Source organism: Populus euphratica, unplaced genomic scaffold, assembly GCF_000495115.2.
Source record: "Populus euphratica unplaced genomic scaffold, PopEup_1.0 scaffold40.1, whole genome shotgun sequence".
In the NCBI taxonomy this organism is placed as follows: Eukaryota; Viridiplantae; Streptophyta; class Magnoliopsida; order Malpighiales; family Salicaceae; genus Populus; species Populus euphratica.
This window is the reverse complement of record NW_011499912.1, coordinates 19,642-40,266: the sequence shown is the minus strand read 5'-3', so window position 1 is coordinate 40,266 and position 20,625 is coordinate 19,642. Positions and strand designations below refer to the sequence as shown.

The 20,625-nt window shown below is 27.0% G+C and overlaps 1 protein-coding gene and 1 long non-coding RNA gene across 2 annotated transcripts; one reads left to right on the top strand and one right to left on the bottom strand.

Annotated features, from left to right (window-relative positions):
- Positions 1–1,022: 1,022 nt before the first annotated feature.
- LOC105134025 (uncharacterized) lies at positions 1,023–18,352 on the bottom strand. The gene is made up of 3 exons (XR_843919.1): positions 18,269–18,352; positions 9,145–9,151; positions 1,023–1,033 (listed from the first exon to the last, which is right to left on the bottom strand). It is a non-coding gene; the product is annotated as an uncharacterized LOC105134025 (long non-coding RNA).
- On the top strand, positions 14,089–17,781 carry LOC105134024 (G-type lectin S-receptor-like serine/threonine-protein kinase SD2-5). The gene has a single exon (XM_011038253.1). It carries the CDS (start codon positions 15,117–15,119, stop codon positions 17,565–17,567), a length of 2,451 nt encoding a protein of 816 aa, XP_011036555.1. The 5' UTR covers positions 14,089–15,116; the 3' UTR covers positions 17,568–17,781.
- Positions 18,353–20,625: the final 2,273 nt, after the last annotated feature.

The window sequence follows — 20,625 nt, the reverse complement described above, 5'->3', positions numbered from 1 at the left end:
AAATGACCAAATTAGAGTTTTGATAATCCCAAATCATGATCATGGTATGATTCGTATTTCAAGCTTTATACACTAAATTGATATCTTGTTATTATTTTTGGTTATCCAAGAGGACAAACAAATCTTGAATGACATAATAGAAGATAGTATCCTTGTTTTTAGATTGTTTTTTCTTCATGTCCTAAAATAAATAAATAAAAAATATAAAATATAAAAATATATCTAGTGGGAATAACAAAGATAAAAAATATAAATAAGTTCTTCAAACAATTTTGAAGTTAATTTATTTTCTTTTAAAAGAGTGTTTGAGAGTGCGATAAAGATTATTTTTAAAGTATTTTTTACTTGAAAATACATTAAAATAATATTATTTTTATTTTTAAAAATTTATTTTTAACATCAATTTATTAAAAAGACAAGGAAAAAACTAAAAAAAATATAATTTAAAGTAAAAAAGTTCAAATTTTAAAGAAAATTAGTTGAAGCTCAATGCCAAATACCCTTTAAATAAAGAGTTATAAAAAAAACATGTTTTTTTTTTTTAAATTCCATTATCTTCCTCTTTTCTGTTTTAAGAAAACAACCAAACACTCCCTTAATTCTCAGTCATTTAATATTACATATAAACAAAAATCTATTTGTTTTGAATTGTTTGGTTTAAAAGATAAAATTAGCCATTGCTTTTTTAATTACGTTTGGATTTCAAACATCATGACAACATGAGAAGGAATTTTATAATTTTAATACGAAAGGTAAAATATAAATAAGTTTTCACATTTAACATTTATAAAATTGGTAGAAATTCTAGATTTTAAAGTGGATGGAGTCATGAGGGCATGTGGGGTGGTGACACGTCAGCTCGAAAGCAGATAATAGTGACAGCGTGGTCTACGCGTCTAAAGATTAGGAGGTGTGAATTTTTAGAACAGAGAGAAGGCGTGGGATTTACGCGTATGACCTGTTATTTTTGGTCAACAAAACAATTTCCAAATCCATCACATGCTTCAATTGCTAAATTCCGTCTCTCTCCTCTCTCTATCTCTCTGGGAAAAAAAAAAAAAACTCTTGTAAATGCCTAATATAAACTTGTATTTGATAGCTCAAAATTAGTGTATGTTTAGTATTACGATGGACGATGTTTTTTAAAAGTAAATTTTGTTTAAATTTTTTTTTTATTATATGTATTTTTTTTTAATATTTACTCATAAAAATTTAAAAAAGCTAAAAAAATAATTATTTTAATATATTTTTAAATGAAATACACATTTAAAATACATTTAAAAATAGAAATTAACTCACTTCTAAACCTCTACCTAGACAATGTTTGTCTACAAAATTGGGTCTGCATCTTATTTAAAATACAAATACAATAATATTTGATAACAAAAAATAAATTAAATTACCGTTTATGGATCCCATGAAAATGTATTTATTTACATTGTTGCATCTGCGTTTTAAACAAAACGTAGATGCAAGAATGTTTGGTAAAAAAAAAACATAAATTACTATTTATAGGTCCCACTAAATTGTGTGTTTGAAACGTTAGAAAACGAAAGCAGGTGCTACCTGCTTCGTGAGGCTGCACCATGCTGCACTGTTCATTGAACAGTGCACCATCCCATGGTACAAGTGAATTTTAATGTAGTTGTATTGTTTACTTAACAGTGTTTTTTTTAAAAATTAGTTTATAGTTTTTTTGTTGAAAAACCAGTATAATTAATTGATTTACTCGCATTGTTCACGTGAATATAAATAATAATTTTTATATAAAAAAATTAGTTGAAGGTGAATTAAATTTATTAATATTGTAATCTCAATTTTATTCTTAATAATATTTTATCTAATTTTATTACACGCTCAAAAAATCATGAAAACTGTAGCTCTTGTGGAATAAGTTTTGTATGTGATAGAATTATAGATAATTTAATGGAATAATATCTTTTTATATATAAAATATTAATATATATTTTTAAAAATTATTTTATAATCTCAATTTCAAAAGCATTCGTAAACATTAAACTACTGTTTGTTCAACCTCAATTTTAATCAAATATATATTTTTTCAAACCAACCTCAACTAAAAATACTTTTTATAAAACAATTTTTTTTAAATCATAACCACAATAATTACCGTAATACCAAACACACTCGAAATGTTGAGTTTGAAATGTATGGAAAATGAAAGCATATAGAAGCTACTTCTTACGGCAGTACCACACTGCATTGTTTAGTGAACAATGCAACATCCCTTCGTATCTGTATTGTTTACTAAAATGAATAATTTTTTTAAAAAAAAATCAGTGAATAGTGCAAGTGAATTTTAATTTACTTGCATCGTGAATTTTTTTTTTTGAAAAAACCATTTAAGTAATTTTTTTTAATCTAGTGCAGTTAATTAATTTTACTCATATTATTTACGTGAATATAAACAATAAGTTTTTTTAAAAAATTAGTTTAAGATTAATTAAATTTATTCGTATTATAATCTCAATTTTATTCATGGTAATATTTTACTTAATTTTATTACACGCTCAAAGAATCATAGAAATTATAGTGCTTGTCAGATAAACTTTGTATGTAATGAAATTATAAATAATTTAATGGAACTAGAAATGTTTTTATATATAAAGTATGATTTATTTCATGATATAATAGCAATAATTAAATTTACAATATTTAAATTAAAAATCATAAATATTAATATATATATATATATATATTTTTTAAATTATTTTATAACCTCAATTTTAAAAGCATTCTTAACCAAATATATTACATTATTTTTTTTTCAATCTTAATTTCAACCACAGTTTTAACCAATTATATATTTTTTCAAACCAACCTCAATTAAAATTATTTTTTATAAAATATTTTTTTTCAAACTAAAACTACACCAACTACTGCAATACCAAATATACTATTAATAAATAATATTTGTTTGATATTGTGATAACTTTTACTTTCTAAAGTGCCTTTTAAAATACTTTCACTTAAAAAAATATCAAATTAATATTTTTTAAGTGTTTTTGGTTATTTTCATGTGTTAATACACAATATATATATATATAGACACACACTTTTGAAAAAACACATAATATAATGATTGATATCCTGATATATAAATACCAAAGATGGTTGGAGTTTCAATTGATGTCCCGTGATATTTTATTTGGTAACTAAGAAGTGCAAACATGAACATGGGATAATGGATATGGTAAAAAGAACTAGGACATGATACATTATTTTGGTAAAAACAGAGATTTTTTTTTTAAAAAAATATTTATTTAATTATTCATGTCAATTTCTTTTATTATTTTCAATCTCATCTAAACAAGGCTCTTTTTTTTTTCATTTTAAAAAATTAAGTATAATGAAAATGTTTCTTGATTTTGCTTACAGATATCTTTCATGCCCTACTTATCATCTCTCTGCTTTCCCAAGGGTAACACAAAAATTAATCATGGGATCGGTTTGTTAAGAACTCCACATAGAAACTCCATTTTATTTATCATTTCCATGCCTTTTTATCTATAGCTTCAATTTATCAAACACAAGTTAATGTCTTCCCAACAAAAATTAAAAATTACTCCGATTTATTTATTTACTCATTATATTAAAAACAGTATAAATTAAATCTCGGATTAAAACATATATCATAATTTATATTTCAAACGTTGGACAAAACAAGTGTATTGTCATTACAATATATTATTTTATTTTATCTAGTATTTATCGAACACAAGATATAATTAACAAATTATCCAATCAAATTCAATACATACTAATCATAAAACTTGATAACGATTTGTCTAGTTAGTTAATACTCTCACTACCTAAATGTTGGAGTTCTAATTTATTGCCGGTATTTCGGCATTAAATAATTATTTCTCTTCTTTATTTTAAAAATGAAAAAAAAAAGCACCACTAATTTAATTACCTGTAAAAGACTGTAAGATAAGATGGCACATAAAGGGTGTGGGCTGAACTTATATTTATTGGGCCAAGAGTTTATCTGGGAAAGATAGAAACTTTCCTTCTCTAGCTGCTGCCCTAGCCAAAAACTTCTCCTGATGGCTACCTGGATTCGAGAATGGAGTTTTCAATTCATCGAAGATATCGTGGATTTTTCTATTTTTAATTAATATAAGGCGGCGGAGATATTGTGGATTTTTTTATTTTTAATTAATATAAGGTGGGAAAAATTCATTTTAATAAATTTTTTATATAAAATTTTAAAATATAATTTATATTATTTTTATAAATTCATATTATTTTATATTTAATTTTTATTAAATAAATAAAAATAATTATATTAAAGAATTATTTCAATTTGTATAAATTTGTACAAGTTGTAACTTGAAAGGATATATTAAAAAATTATATAAATTATATATTAAAATTTGATTCATTAATTTAAATTTTTAGATTTATTTACATACTGTTTATTTTTTTATATAAAATATCATATTCTTGTAATTATGAGGTGTTTGCACTTTAATCATATATTTATTAAATCAATATCGTGGATTTTTTCAAGTATATAAAAAAAAAGCAACTGAGTCGATTTGGGAAAAATGAAAAATTGAGGGAGGTTGATTTTGAGATTTTTAGTTCAAGAAATTACAGGAAAGTAATTATAATTTAATAAATAAATTCAAGGGGCTGAACACGCACCTTCTGGGAAAATAAAATAATTAACTTTTGGTTTAAGGATTTATGCTCATCGTCTTCATTGGGAAAATTAATTTTAATATGAGAAAACACACGAAATCGTGATGCTGATTTTACTAATTAGAGCCACCGTACCATAGATTATGTCTAGATGCATGTTTCTTGCTCTATACTGCTTATTAAATATGATCCAGCATCACAGGCAGGTTGATTCGAGATTTAATTCGAATTGAGTGAATTTATATTATATGATTTAATTATAACTTGGTTAACTTGTGATTTAAATAATATTTTTTATTTTTAAAAAAAGTAAGGTTTTGACTTTTTATTATTAAAAAAAATTGAATTGATTCATTTATGGAGTTTAATATCTATAGATATTGATATTTTAAATGTTAAAGAGAGACTTCTAGACAACAATTTTTCAGACCTCTTACAATTTAATATATATATCTCAGACGACATTAGAAAGTTAATCCCCCAGGGGATCTTTCTTAAATTTCTTTTTGAGCTTTCTTTGTTCAAACTTAAAATTTTTTTGAAAGGATATTTGTAGTTATTTTTTAAATTTTTTTTTATTTTAAAATTTATTAAAATAATATTTTTTATTTTTAAAAAATTATTTTTAATATTAGTATATTAAAATGATTTAAAAAACCAAAAAAATATTAATTCGAAGTAAAAATTAAAAAAATCTAATTTTTTTTAAAATATAAAAATAAATAAGGTAAAAGCTTTAAAGGGTTTACCTAATACATTTTTTTAATGTAAAACTTGGTTGCAATGGGTTGCCAATATTTTTTTTAATCGAGTAAAAAATATTTTTTAATTTCACAACAATTGAAAGTTTAGCCAACCACATTGCACTCACATCACTTGCTAGTGACTTCTTTTCGTTACCTTCACGCATATAAAGGATTGATGCAGAAGATAAGATCCAATGTAGCTAATCAATGAGCTAAAAAACTAAGTAAAATATGTATAAATAAGGCATTTGCTTGGCTGAGAGTCAAAATCATAGGTAATTAGGTGGACTAATTAATGATCTAGACCTAAAAGTTCTTACCTGAAAGGGAAGTGGGTTAGTCAAATCTGCAGGCCTTCCTAATTGATCTTGTTTGAGTGGAAGTTTTGGTACTGCAGAAGTCAAAAACAAAGAAAATAAATAATATGAATAAAAATGGAGTCCAATTTCAAGCAAGCAACATGGTATGGAAGACTTCTTTATAAATAAATAAAAGTTGTTATTCTTGCTGACGATTTATCAAAAATATTTCTCATCTACAGTGAGTAAAAGGATGAACAGAAAATATGCTCAAAACCCTGTCTAAAAATAAATAAATAAATATTAATTAACAATTAGGGTGGAATACGTGTGCATGCACGATAATATATTTTTATATATATATTATTATTATTATCGTGTATATATCAATTCAAAATAATGCGGTTTTTATTCAATAAACTATACTGCTAATAAAAACATATGTTTTATGGAAAAAATACATGAATAAAAAATAATATTTTTTATTACAAAACATATTTTTTTTAAATTATTGTTTTTTTTCACGTATATATTTTTAATTACCATGTAATCAAATAAAAAAAATAAAAAAACACTCCACAATACAAGATCAAATATTTACATTTAATTAATTAATTAATTAATTAAGATCAAGAACAACAACAACATATACATATATCTATCTATCTATCTATATATATATATATATAAAAAAAAACACTAACAGCCCATGAATTCCTGTCTCCTTGCGATGGGGATCAAAACCGAGTCAATTCCTTCTGGCATCGATCTAGGGTTTAAATAATCCATGCACGTTGCCTTTCTATGTAGCAGAATAATACAGTACTAGCCGTATTTCAGGAGAAAGAAAGAAAAACAATGGATCTTCATTTTAGTTTATTGGATATTTGGATTCTGCAACAAGAAGATATCCAAACAGAGAGAAGATTGATGTGGGGGGAGGCCTTGATTTATATAATTAAGTAGAAGCTATCAAATCTGGATTATGATCATCCTTTTGGAGTCTTGTTCTTGGAGATTCATATTTTACATGGGTTATAAAGTCTATATATTCTTATCTTGTCTCTCGGTGATCCTTTACACGTCTCAATCTATGCATACCTGTTTTAGGTCTTGATTATTTTTTTTTATATTTGATAGTATTATAAAAAATAAATAGAAAAATATTTTTTAGTATTAGATTGTGTCATAGAAAATGAGTTGATAAATAATTTATTAATATTTTTTTCAAGTTTATTAAAATAATAAAAAATACATCTTACAAATTAAAAAAGTTAAATGAAAATGAAATTAAAAAAATGTAATATTATAAATTGTTTAAAAATAAATAAATAACAATAAAAAGAACAAGGACCGAATTTAATAAATAAAAAATTATAATTAAGAAAATACTAAGAGAAAAGCAATAACAATCATAAAAATAAGGACTAAAATTGATATAAAAATTAAATTATAAGGGATGAAATTAAAAAAAAAAGATTCAAAATAAAATATATATCAATCAAAAGTTTGATTTGATATAATCATCAAATAATATGATATTTTAATATTTTTTACAACTTTAAAAAAATATTTTCTAACTAAAATAAAAAAAATATATTTAAAAAAAAATTAAACTAAAGTTTCTTTTGATTATAATGTATTTTCTATTAACTATTTTTTTAATAACAAATAAATACATAAAAAATTAAAAAATTATTTTTCATAAAACAATCAACAACACATAGTTTTTCATCGTTTCTTCTCATGTAAGTGACAATGAGCACAAGAAGATAGGAACAAACTAGACTGTAGTAGTGTTTGCATGATTGCAGGTCCTTCTCATCATTTCTTCTTCTATATTTATAACCCAGAAACGTTCAAGGATCTTGGTTGATTTAATAAGCAAGAAAAATTAGTATTGACAACATAGATATGACGATACTCAAGAGAATCTGATGTAACGTTTAGAGTCTGACGCCATGTTTAACATGGATAAAATTATCAATGATTTTTAAACTTTAAAGTTACAAGATATAGCAAAATAGATAGAAAAAACACTAATATTATATGAAAATTTCAAAATTTAATAATTTGATAAACCAAAATTATGATCAGCGATTAGAGAATGCAATTTATCATGTTTATTTTTAATTTCATTGTAGTTAATTAAAAAAAAGCTTTATTTGCAAGTTTGAGTACTATAAAACTTGGGGCTTATATGATCTTTAATTTTAGAGCCTATAAAATTAATTAAGATATACACAAGCTAGTTTAAATATCCACGTTAATTAAAAAATATTAAAGGTCTAAGACTTTATTTTACTAGTTCAAGTCTCATAAAATTTCATGTATTGAAAAATTTACATAATTATTAACTTTAAAATTTATAAAATTAATTAAAATATATATAATTTAATTCAGATATTTACGTTAATAAAACAAATATTTTATCACAAACAAGCCAACCCATATCTCTCTGTCCTAAGTAAATTAATATATAATACGTTCTATATTATATTGATATCGTAAGTAAGTTACCATATTCTTCTCCCGGTTTTTATTATTATATATTTGCTACTCTTTTCTAATATGTTAAATAAATCTCTCATAGCTTAAATTAAGAGGGTGTCCTAATCGTTAACATAAAATATATTAACCTAAGTTCGAAATCTGCTGTCACGCAAGTTCTTCCCTGCCATGGACAGAAGCACGACAAGAAAAATTAAATTTATTTAATGGTCATTATTAATCAAAGTGCACCTTATATAAAGATTTGGTTGAGAAGATCAGATATATAAAAGCCTTGCTTTGTTCTTTTTATGTTGCGGGCACAATTCTGGAATTCATCCACAAGTAAACACCTATTATCGAAAATTAAACTATTAGAAATAGCTTATTAATTCGAGATTTTAATAACAATCATATACTTGCGTGCAATTTGGAGTATATAGAAATTTTTTTTTTTATAAAATCATACATTTTATTCTTATTTTAATCCATTAACTTTAAAATTATGAAATTCAGGCTAGATACACTATTTCTTAAAGAATAATTGCTTAGCTATATTTAAGGTTTGTTTGTTAATTTATAAAAATATCCCTTTTTGTATATATATAAAAAATAATATAAATTATATCCCATAAATTTATATAATAATTTAAATTATTGAATTGATATTAAAATCTTGATGACCAAATAAATACGAGTTTAAATTTTATTATTATTATTTATTTAATAAAAATTAATTTTATCTAATAGTGGATAATTCTTATTTTATTTGGGTACATTAATTAGTCTTTAAATATATGAAATACTTATTTATAAAGGACATTTATATAAAATACTTATTTATAAAGGACATTAATTAGTCTTTAAATATATGGAATACTTATTTATAAAGGACATTAATTATTCTTTAAATATATGGAATACTTATACACACGCACACTCTCTCTCTCTCTTAAGGCACATTAATTAGTCTTTAAATACATGGAATACTTATTTATAAAGAACAAGAAATTAATTACCATTGGAGAACTGAGAATCAGAATCCATACCGTTCCCTTAGCAAGGTGACAGCCAATTTCTGCACTTTTCTTCTTTTACCGTCTCTATTTCACGCAAAACAGTTCCAAATTATAGAAAAATAGGCAGATATTTCTTTGATATTTTCTAAAAAGCTTGAATTATAAATAAAAACACATCAAATATTTATAAAAACCGATCAAATTAAAAGAACCCTAATCTAAACAGAAAACATGGTTAAAATCTAAAATTAACTAGAAAATCATTAAAATAATAAAAAAATGGCCTGGTAAAAACCAATTAACTTAATCATGTTTTGAATTATTTAATTAATCTGATTAAACCTAATTAATTTAATACCAAGATATTAAAAAAATAAAATAATATTATTTTAGTAAAAATAATTAGTACCAGAAAACTTTTCAAGTTAAATTCACTTTCAGGTTTGCAACTATAATTGAAACAGTTTTATAATAAAAAAATTGTAGAAAAATTGAAAAAAATTGACTCATCGTCTAAGAACACATCTCAGCTCACACATTTTTCCACTTCAACAATAGAAATTTCACTTGGGTCATTTTGCAAGCCTAAAAATTAATCCCACGGCACCGCCTCATTCAAGTAGTAGAGTATTTAATTTTAATTTTTTTTATTAATTTTTTATATATATTTTTAGATTGTTTTGATGTATTAATTTAATAAATAATTTTTTAAAAATAAAAAAATTAATATTTCTAAATAAAAACATCTTAAATTATAACACTAACACAATTCTAAACATATTCTTGCCTTGTAATCCAAAAGCTATTAAAATTCTAGAATAATAATTTTTAGATTATAAAGTGCTTAAAAATTAAAAGTTATGTGATGGTTGTTTTTTGGTTGTTTTAGTTTTTATTTAAAAAAATTAAAAGCTATTTAAACTAATCGGTTTTAATTTGGTTTGATTATTTTGAGAAAAAACTATTTTAAATCGGCGAGCTTGATTTTTTTTAATTTAGCTTATTTACTCTGATTGATTTTGGTTTGGTTTTTTTTCGGTTTAGGTTTAGTTTGGTTTTTTCAATTTTATACTTATAAAACTGAAATTTATTTCATAGAAAATAAGTTAATAAATAATTTATTAATATTTTTTTCAAGTTTATTAAAATAATAAGAAATAGATGTTACAAATTAAAAAAGTTGAATGAAAATAAAAATGAAAAAAATCTAATATTATAAATTGTTTAAAAATAAATAAATAATAATAAAAAGCAAGAACCAAATTTAATAAATAAAAATTTAAATTAAAAAAATATTAAGAGAAAAGCAAATAACAATCATAAAAATAAAAACTAAAATTAATATAAAAATTAAATTATAAGGGATGAAATTAAAAATAAATAAATAAAATATATAGCAATCAAAAATTTAATTTGATATAATTATCAAATAACATGATATTTTAATATTTTTTAGAACTTTAAAAAAATGTTTTTTGATCAAAATAAAAGAAAAATATTTTTTAAAAAAATAAACCAAAGTTTCTTTTGACTATAATGTTTTTTCTATTAACTATCTTTTTAATAACAAACAAATACATAAAAATTTAAAAAATTATTTCTAAAATATTATTTTTCCTGAAACAAACAACAACACATAACACATAGTTTTTCATGGTTTCTTCTCATGTAAGTGACAATGAGCACAAGAAGATAGGAACAAATAAGACTGTAGTAGTAGTGTTTGCATGATTGCAAGTCCTTCTCATCATTTCTTCTTCTATATTTATAACCCAGAAACGTTCAAGGATCTTGGTTGATTTAATAAGCAAGAAAAATTAGTATTGACAACATAGATATGACGATACTCAAGAGAATCTGATGTAACGTTTAGAGTCTGACGCCATGTTTAACATGGATAAAATTATCAATGATTTTTAAACTTTAAAGTTACAAGATATAGCAAAATAGATAGAAAAAACACTAATATTATGTGAAATTTTTAAAATTTAATAATTTAATAAACCCAAATTATAATCAGGGATTAGAGAATGCAATTTAGCATGTTCGTTTTTAATTTTACTATAGTTAATTAGGAAAAAAAAGTTTTATTTTGCAAGTTTGAGTCCCACCAAATTAGAAATAATTAAAAATTTATATGGTTTTTAATTTTAATGTCTATAAAATTAATTGAGATAAGCTAATTCAAACATTAATATTAATAAATAAATAAAAATAAAAGTTTAAAGCTTTATTTTACTAGTTCGAGTCCTATAAAATTTCAAGAATTTAAAAATTTATATTGTCATTAATTTTAAAATCTATATAATTAATTAAAATACATGTAATATATTAATATTAAAAAAAAAAAATTTGTCACAAACAAGCCAACCCATATCTCTCTATCCTAAATAAATTAATATATAACACGTTCTATATTATATTGATATCGTAAGTAAGTTACCATATTCTTCTCCCGGTTTTTATTATTATATATTTGCTACTCTTTTCTAATATGTTAAATAAATCTCTCATAGCTTAAATTAAGAGGGTGTCCTAATCGTTAACATAAAATATATTAACCTAAGTTCGAAATCTGCTGTCACGCAAGTTCTTCCCTGCCATGGACAGAAGCACGACAAGAAAAATTAAATTTATTTAATGGTCATTATTAATCAAAGTGCACCTTATATAAAGATTTGGTTGAGAAGATCAGATATATAAAAGCCTTGCTTTGTTCTTTTTATGTTGCGGGCACAATTCTGGAATTCATCCACAAGTAAACAATTATTATCGAAAATTAAATTATTAGAAATAGCTTTTTAATTCGAGTTTTTAATAACAATCATATACTTGCGTGTAATTTGGAGTATATAGCAAAATATTTCTTTTTATAAAATCATACATTTTATTATTATTTTATTCCATTAACTTTAAAACTATGAAATTCAGGCTAAATACACAATTTTTTAAAGCATAATTGCTTGGCTGTATTTAAGGTTTGTCTGTCAATTTATAAAATTATTTCTCTTTGTATATATATATATAAAATAATATAAATTATATTCTATAAATTTATATAATAATTTAAATTATTAGATTGGTATCAGAATTTTAATAATCAAATAATTACGAGTTCAAATTTTATTATTATTATTATTTATTTAATAAAAATTAATTTTATTTAATAATTTAAAATATCAAATTGGGATGATTCTCATTTTATTTGGGAATATTAATTAGTCTTTAAATATACGAAATACTTATTTATAAAGGACATTAATTAGTCCTTAAATATATGAAATACTTATACACACACGCACACTATCTGTCTCTTAATGCACATTAATTAGTCTTTAAATATATGAAATACTTATTTATAAAGAACAAGAAATTAATTACCATTGGAGAACTGAGAATCAGAATCCATACCGTTCCCTTAGCAAGGTGACAGAACCGTCTCTATTTCACGCAAAACAGTTCCAAATTATAGAAAAATAGGCAGATATTTCTTTGATATTTTCTAAAAAGCTTGAATTATAAATAAAAACACATCAAATATTTTTAATAACCGATCAAATTAAAAGAACCCGAATCTAAACAGAAAACATGGTTAAAATACAAAATTAACTACAAAAATCATTCAAATAATATTTTCTAAATAAAAAAATGACCTGGTAAAAACTAATTAACTTAATCATGTTTTGAATTATTTAATTAATCTGATTAAACCTAATTAATTTAATACCAAGATATTAAAAAAATAAAATAATATTATTTTAGTAAAAATAATTAGTACCGAGAACCTTTTCAAGTTAAATTCACTTTCAGGTTTGCAACTATAATTGAAACAGTTTTATAATAAAAAAAAATTGTAGAAAAATTGAAAAAAAATTGACTCATCGTCTAATAACACATCTTAGCTCGCACCTTTTTCCACTTCAACAATAGAAATTTCACTTGGGTCATTTTGTAAGCCTAAAAATTAATCCCACGGCACCGCCTCATTGAAGTTGTGGAGTATTTAATTTTAATTTTTTTATATATATTTTTAGATTATTTTGATGTGTTAATTTAACAAATAAATTTAAAAAAATAAAAAACATTAATATTTTTAAATAAAAACATCTTAAATCATAAAGCCAACACAAGTCTTGTGTTACACTCCAAAAGCTATTAAGATTGTTAGATTAATAATTTTTAGATTATAAAGTGGTTAAAAATAAAAAAATAGTTATTTTTTAATTGATTTAATTTTTATTTAAAAAAATTAAACTTGTTCAAACTAATAAGTTTTAATTTGATTTGGTTATTTCAAAAAAAAACCATTTCAAATCATATAACTTTTTTTTTTCAATTTAGTTTATTTGTAGCTTGACTCTGTTTGGTTTTGGCTCGATTTTTTTTATTAGAGTTTGGTTTGATTTTTTCAATTTTATTCTTATAAAACTGAAAAAAAACTAGCTGATTTTTTTTAAATTTTAATCAGTTTAATAGATTTTTTATAATTTTATTTTATAATTTTTTTATTTTTTTATTTTCTTGATTTAATTAATTTTTTTCACTTCTAATAATACAAGAATTTATTATTTTGATATATTAATATTTAAAATAATTTTTTAATATATTTTAAAATTTAAAAAAAAATAAGAAATATCATCTACTCTCTGTACTCATGTAACCTTTTTGTACGTCTTGTCATTATAAAAAGAAGCATTTCACGTTGGATCAATAATTCAACATTGGACAACTTTTAAACCGTACAGAAGTGTGAAGTGATGCTTGCATAATTAATTGTCAATGGAGCCCTCAACTATAAATCGAAGAAAGAAATAAGGACGTAAAATTATTTTTTATGGAAGGAAGACTAGGACGGTTACCTGGATTGGATCTATCAAACCATTTGTAACCATCCATAGTTTGACGTTTTGGAACTTCGAAGAAAAAATCCATATCAACTCAGATCTCTTCGAAGACTTTTCAGCTCTTAGACTATTGATGACACGGGCATTGCATACACAAAACATTTTGTTTATAGAAGCCAGCCAGCCAGAACAGATAAGACTCATGTTTGCAGGTCCTCTTGTCTCTGCAACAACAACAGAAATGAGGTATTAGCTACACCTACCAACCTCTCTGTTTCTCCAACACTTCACGTTTCTCGTCCTTTCAGCTATTGCTCAACAAAAGAACTCAGCTTTCTTTGAATCTGCACCCCCTTATCATCTTTCACATATTGTCTGTCGTACAACGATGTTGGTCTGAATTTATGGTCGATTTGAAGAGTGCCCATCAATGAAAATTGACGGTTCTCTTCCTCCTCCTTTGGTACTTCTCAAATTTCATACCTGAAAGGTACCCTTCAATCAGCTGTCATTCTTGATTATGAATTTGGCGTTTCTCATGGGTGGTCCTGGGACTTGAAGTTGTCTACGTACCCTGTTCTTGAGGGTACATAGGCTGTGTCTATTGGCCTGTTTCCTTGACTGACCATTTTGGTTTCTCTTTCATTTTGATTTGGTACCCTTTCAATCAGCTGTCATTTTGTCCAAATTGAAGGGAAGAAAGTTTAGAAGAGGGGTCATCTTCTTTCACATATATTCATGTTGAATTTTTTGTTCATACAATTCTATACTTTAGAATTCAGTTGCCTAGCGTTATCCTTTTCTTCTGATACCTGAAATTGTCCTCAACTTGGAATTGTTAGCTTTAGATGTACAGCAACCTGCTTCCATGGTTCAGCTTGTTTCTGTTGGGAGTACTGATTCTAGATTCTTTGCAGAATGTAGAGTTTTGTCATTGGTTTGTATAATATAAAATGTCCATCAAAGCCCTTTTCTTTGTGTCCTGGATTTTGGAGCTGAATTCTATTCTTTTGTTCAGTTAATTCGCCCTCCTCTTCTTGTGTGGTTATGGCCCAATGGGGTTTAGTTCGCTTCATGGGGTCCATTTCAGTGTTTGTCCTCCTTTTTCCTGGAGGTTGCAAGGCTGGTATCCAAAGTGTGGGCAAGATCTATCCAGGGTTACAAGGGTCTCAAATGACTTGGATCAATCTTAATGGGTTGTTTCTTACATCTAACAACTCGGATTTCGCGTTTGGCTTCACAACTACTGAAGATGTTACACAATTTCTGTTAACCATCGTCCACTTGGGTAGCTCGAAGGTCATATGGTCTGCAAATAGAGGCTCTCCAGTTTCAAATTCTGATAATTTTATCTTTGGTGAAGATGGTAAGGTCTCTTTGCAGAAAGGGGAAGATGTGGTTTGGGCAGCTGATACTGGTGGCAAGAGGGTTTCTGCAATAGAGATGCAGGATTCAGGAAATTTGGTTTTGCTTGGGAATGACACTAGTGTACTGTGGCAGAGTTTTAGCCATCCTACCAATACACTCATATCAAACCAGGATTTTGTAGATGGAATGAAACTTGTAAGCGATCCCAACTCCAATAATCTGACCCATATCCTTGAAATCAAGTCCGGAGACATGATTCTTTCAGCAGGTTTCCAAACTCCACAGCCTTACTGGTCTGTCCAAAAGGAAAGACGGATAACCATCAATCAAGGCGGTGGAAAAGTTGCCGTGGCATCTCTCAGAGGAAATTCATGGAGGTTCTATGATGGAAACAAAGTGTTGCTGTCACAATTTATTTTCTCAGATAGTGTTGATGCAAATGCCACTTGGATTGCAGTTCTAGGAAACGATGGTTTTATATCTTTCTACAATCTTGATGAAAGTGGCGGAGCTTCACAAACAAAAATACCAAGTGATCCATGCAGCAGACCAGAACCTTGCGATGCACATTTTGTTTGTTCTGGTAACAATGTATGCCAGTGCCCTTCAGGTCTTAGTACCCGCTCAAATTGCCGGACAGGTATTGTCTCTACCTGTGATGGTTCACATGATTCTACAGAGCTTGTAAGTGCTGGGGATGGGCTCACTTATTTTTCTCTGGGGTTTCTTCCACCCTCTTCGAAAACCAATATGGAAGGTTGCAAATCCGCTTGCCAGAGTAACTGCTCATGCCTTGCCTTTTTCTTCCAAAACAGTTCTGGGAACTGCTTCCTGTTCAGTGACATAGGAAGTTTCCAGAACTCTAAGGCAGGCCCTAGTTTTGTTGCATACATTAAAGTTTTGAGCGATGGAGGCAGTGGTTCCAACGCTGGAGGGGGTGGAAGCAGCAAAAAAAGCTTTCCAATTGTTGTGATAATAGTCGTTGCCACATTGATTACCATTTGTGGTCTACTTTATCTGGCATTTCGTTATCACAGGAGAAAGAAGAAGATGCCGGAGTCTCCCCACGAAACCTCAGAAGAGGATAACTTCTTAGAGACTTTATCTGGGATGCCGATCCGTTTTAGTTACAGAGATCTTCAGACTGCAACTAATAATTTCTCAGTGAAGCTTGGACAAGGAGGATTTGGCTCAGTTTATCAAGGAGCTCTCCCAGATGGAACCCGACTGGCTGTGAAGAAGTTGGAAGGCATTGGTCAGGGAAAGAAAGAGTTTCGAGCTGAAGTTAGCATCATTGGTAGTATCCATCATCACCACTTGGTTAGGCTGAAAGGCTTTTGTGCTGAAGGAACTCATCGCCTCCTCGCTTATGAGTTCATGGCAAATGGCTCTTTGGATAAATGGATCTTCAAGAGAAACAAAGAAGAGTTCCTGTTGGATTGGGAAGCAAGATTCAATATTGCTGTGGGAACAGCAAAAGGACTAGCTTACCTGCACGAAGACTGTGATGTAAAGATCATTCATTGTGACATAAAACCGGAGAACGTGCTTCTTGATGATCAGTTTCTTGCCAAAGTCTCAGATTTTGGCCTGGCTAAGTTAATGAATCGAGAGCAAAGCCATGTTTTCACAACATTAAGAGGCACCAGAGGGTACCTTGCACCAGAATGGATCACAAATTATGCTATATCAGAGAAAAGTGATGTTTATAGCTATGGCATGTTGTTGCTTGAGATCATTGGTGGAAGAAAAAACTTCGATCCAACTGAATCTTCGGAGAAGTCCCATTTCCCTTCTTATGCATTCAAGATGATGGAAGAAGGGAAACTGAGGGAAATCCTTGATTCGAAGCTGAGGTTTGACAAGGACGATGAGAGGGTCTCCACGTCTATCAAAGTTGCGTTATGGTGCATACAGGAAGATATGCATCTCAGGCCATCAATGACCAAAGTTGTCCAAATGCTTGAAGGTCTCTCCCCAGTTCCACTGCCACCTACTTCATCACCATTGGGCCCTCGCCTTTATTCGGGTTTCTTCAAATCTCTAAGTGGGGAAGGCACTTCCTCAGGACCATCAGACAGCAATAGTGATGCCTACCTCTCTGCAGTACAGCTTTCTGGCCCAAGATAACATTCGCTGACTGTTGGTGGAATTCTTTTGTTTAGATGTAGAATTGAGCTGTTCCTGCGTGTGTTTCCCGTCAGGTTCTTGTATATTTTTTATATTACTTGAAAGTTTTGTAACTCTAGCCATTGGTAAAGCTTGATCACTTGTAAGTTGATCTGTAAATGAAGAGTGTTGATTAAGACTAAGTGATCAGAGAATTTTGACTCGAAACTTTGAATCCCGTCTTATTTTTAACTAGATTCCAAGATTTCAAAGAAGGGACTAGCTGTAACTGATAAAAGTTAGGAGAAATGATTGCCCAATCTTACAGCCAAAGTTTACTGGGCATACACAATCATACATCACCGTTCTCGTTGGGAAGAAAACTCATCTCCAGAGTTTTCCTTTAATTTTGGTTTAGTTGCCTTGTTTTTCCCCATTGTCTGAATGTTCTCAAGCCTTGTACTTCCTTCGGCTGGACCCTAGTCAAGCCATCAATGACGAATTGACGAGAAAAATTCTTTCAAGCAAAGCTCAGACCTTAAGCCAGCAACCAATAAAAACACCAAGCCTTACACTTGTGTAAGAAACTAACCAGTAGGATGGATCATTATCTTTCCAACTTAAAGACCTCCCTGCACTCCACAGAGAAAAACAATAGCATTCTCTAACATCATCCATCAGAGATGGGTTCCTTAACTATCCTCAACACCACCAAACCAAACCCTCCTCTTCTCTTCAAGAATTCAAATTTCCCACCAAATCGCAACGACCCTTTTCCTCAACGGTCAAATTTCGAGCCACGCCCCTCAAATCCTGTGCTTTTCCCTCCAGCAACAGTGATAATGGCTCTGGTTAATTACCTGTTTGCTGCATAAGCAAAACCTCTTCTTCTTGTTATTTTCCTGTTCGAGAGCGTCTTAGTTGGTTAATGGATTCAAAATAGGATGTTGATCGAGTCTTATTCGTCTGCAGGAGATAGAAATGATTGCTTGTCAAGTGGAAGGGCATTGCTTGTCTGTATATCAACATTACCTTTTCAATTGGGTCCGCATGAATCTGTTGACGATTTTGATGCTAAAGCAACCCAGAAAGTTTAATGAATAGACAAGTAGTTGTTTTGATTTGGATTTGTGTTCTCTTTCATTCTGAGTTTTAGATGATTTCAGCGGATAAGAATTGAGGCTTCAACTGGGGTCCTTGATTAGTGGTTGCTTAATGGAGTTATTTGTGTTATTCAAGTGCGAGTTATTGCATTCTTGACATGTAAATTATCCGCCTTGATATCTGCTCTTAAGCTGAGCTTTGCGCTTGAAGATGCTCTTTAATCTGCAAATGCCTCGATATCTGTTCTTAAGTTGAGCTTTGCGCTTGAAGATGCTCCTTAATCTGCAAATGCCTCTCATTGCTTTTCACAGGGGGTGATATCCAAGTAGTAGTCTAGAGATTGTTATATCCTTGAATTGTTGCAAGTCATTTTGAGGCATATTTGAAAGATTTATTATTGCTTTTGACAATAGGTGATGGCCTAGTAGTTTTACGAGACTGTTGGTATCTCTGAATTCTAACAATTCCTTATAGGATAAAGTGAAAGACAACATCTCAGTTTTAAATAATCTATAATATTCTTTTTCAAACTTGAACAATGTACCTAAATTCTTATAGACTACTGTATATAAATCTCGTGAGTTCTAAGTTTAATTATAATTTTATTTGTTAGTTTAATATAATAATTAGTTGGGTGTACGTTGATATTATATATAAAAATGATGAACTTGAAAATTATGAAATATTATTAGATGAGTATATTTAATTTTTGAATATAAATTAATCAATTAATAAATTAAATATTTATTGAGAATTATTATTTATATTTCGACCAACAAATTCAATAAGTCACGTATACTAAGAATATTAATAAAAAATTAAACTAAAATAATTAATTAAGTATAACTTAATTGAAAATAATTTTAGAAATTAAGTAATAGAATATATTTAATTTAGTGATTATAATTATAGTTATGAAATAATCAAGTAGGGATTTGATTAAATAAATTTCTAAAGTTATTTTTAAATAATATATGGATATTATAAATAATTTTAGAAATTAAATACTAGAATGCTATTTATAGGGTTTTTAAGATTCTCTATAAATATAAAATTGTGTCTTATTTGTTAGACATAAAAATTATGTAAATCATAAAATAAAAAGCGAACATTCTATGCATAGTAATTTCTCTTTTCAAAGTAGGAATTTAGAAAAAAATTTATTGATAATTTATAAAAATTATTGTTGGAGACCGAACAGTTGGATAACTTGTGAAACCGAAAAAGATCATATTTTTAATTAATAAATTCTTAAACAATTCTATATCCATTTATGTAAATTATAAAATAAAAATCTAACACCCAAAGCATAGTAATTCCTCTTCTCTAAATAGAAATTTAAAAGATTCTTTATTAATGATTTACGAGAGTTACTATTAAAGATCAGACAATTAAATAATTTGTGGTTTATAACAACGTAGTTTTTAAAGAATTATTCAAAGTAAAAAAAAAAAAAATTTTCATGTAATAAATCTGTAAATAATTTTATATTTATTTAACTAATTTCTAAAAACTTTTAAATAATTTTATTTTATTATTTTTATTGTGCGTATCATATTCAAGAATTCAGCACTATAATAACTAATCTTGAGTTGAATATTTGCAAACATATATTTATCTTTCATGTCTTCTTCTTCTTTCGTAAGTACTTATTGAAATACAAAGGGGTTGTTAAAAAACAGAGTAATGCACCAGTTTTTGGGAAAACTAAGAGTAGGAAAAATAAAAAAACTGAAACTTTACGTTTAAATGCTATATTTCACCATCTAGAAAACTAGGAGTTGTTCGTAAATAGAACAATACCTAAATTTTCTAGAAAATTAGAACTACATATTCAAATACAATATTTTTCCACCTAACAAACTAGAATACGAGCCTTCTAGCTTTCCAAATTTATACCAAGTTTGAAAAATATATTTTAGAGGTTCTTCATTATTTTTAAACACATTTTTTTTCATATTTTTTAATATAAAAA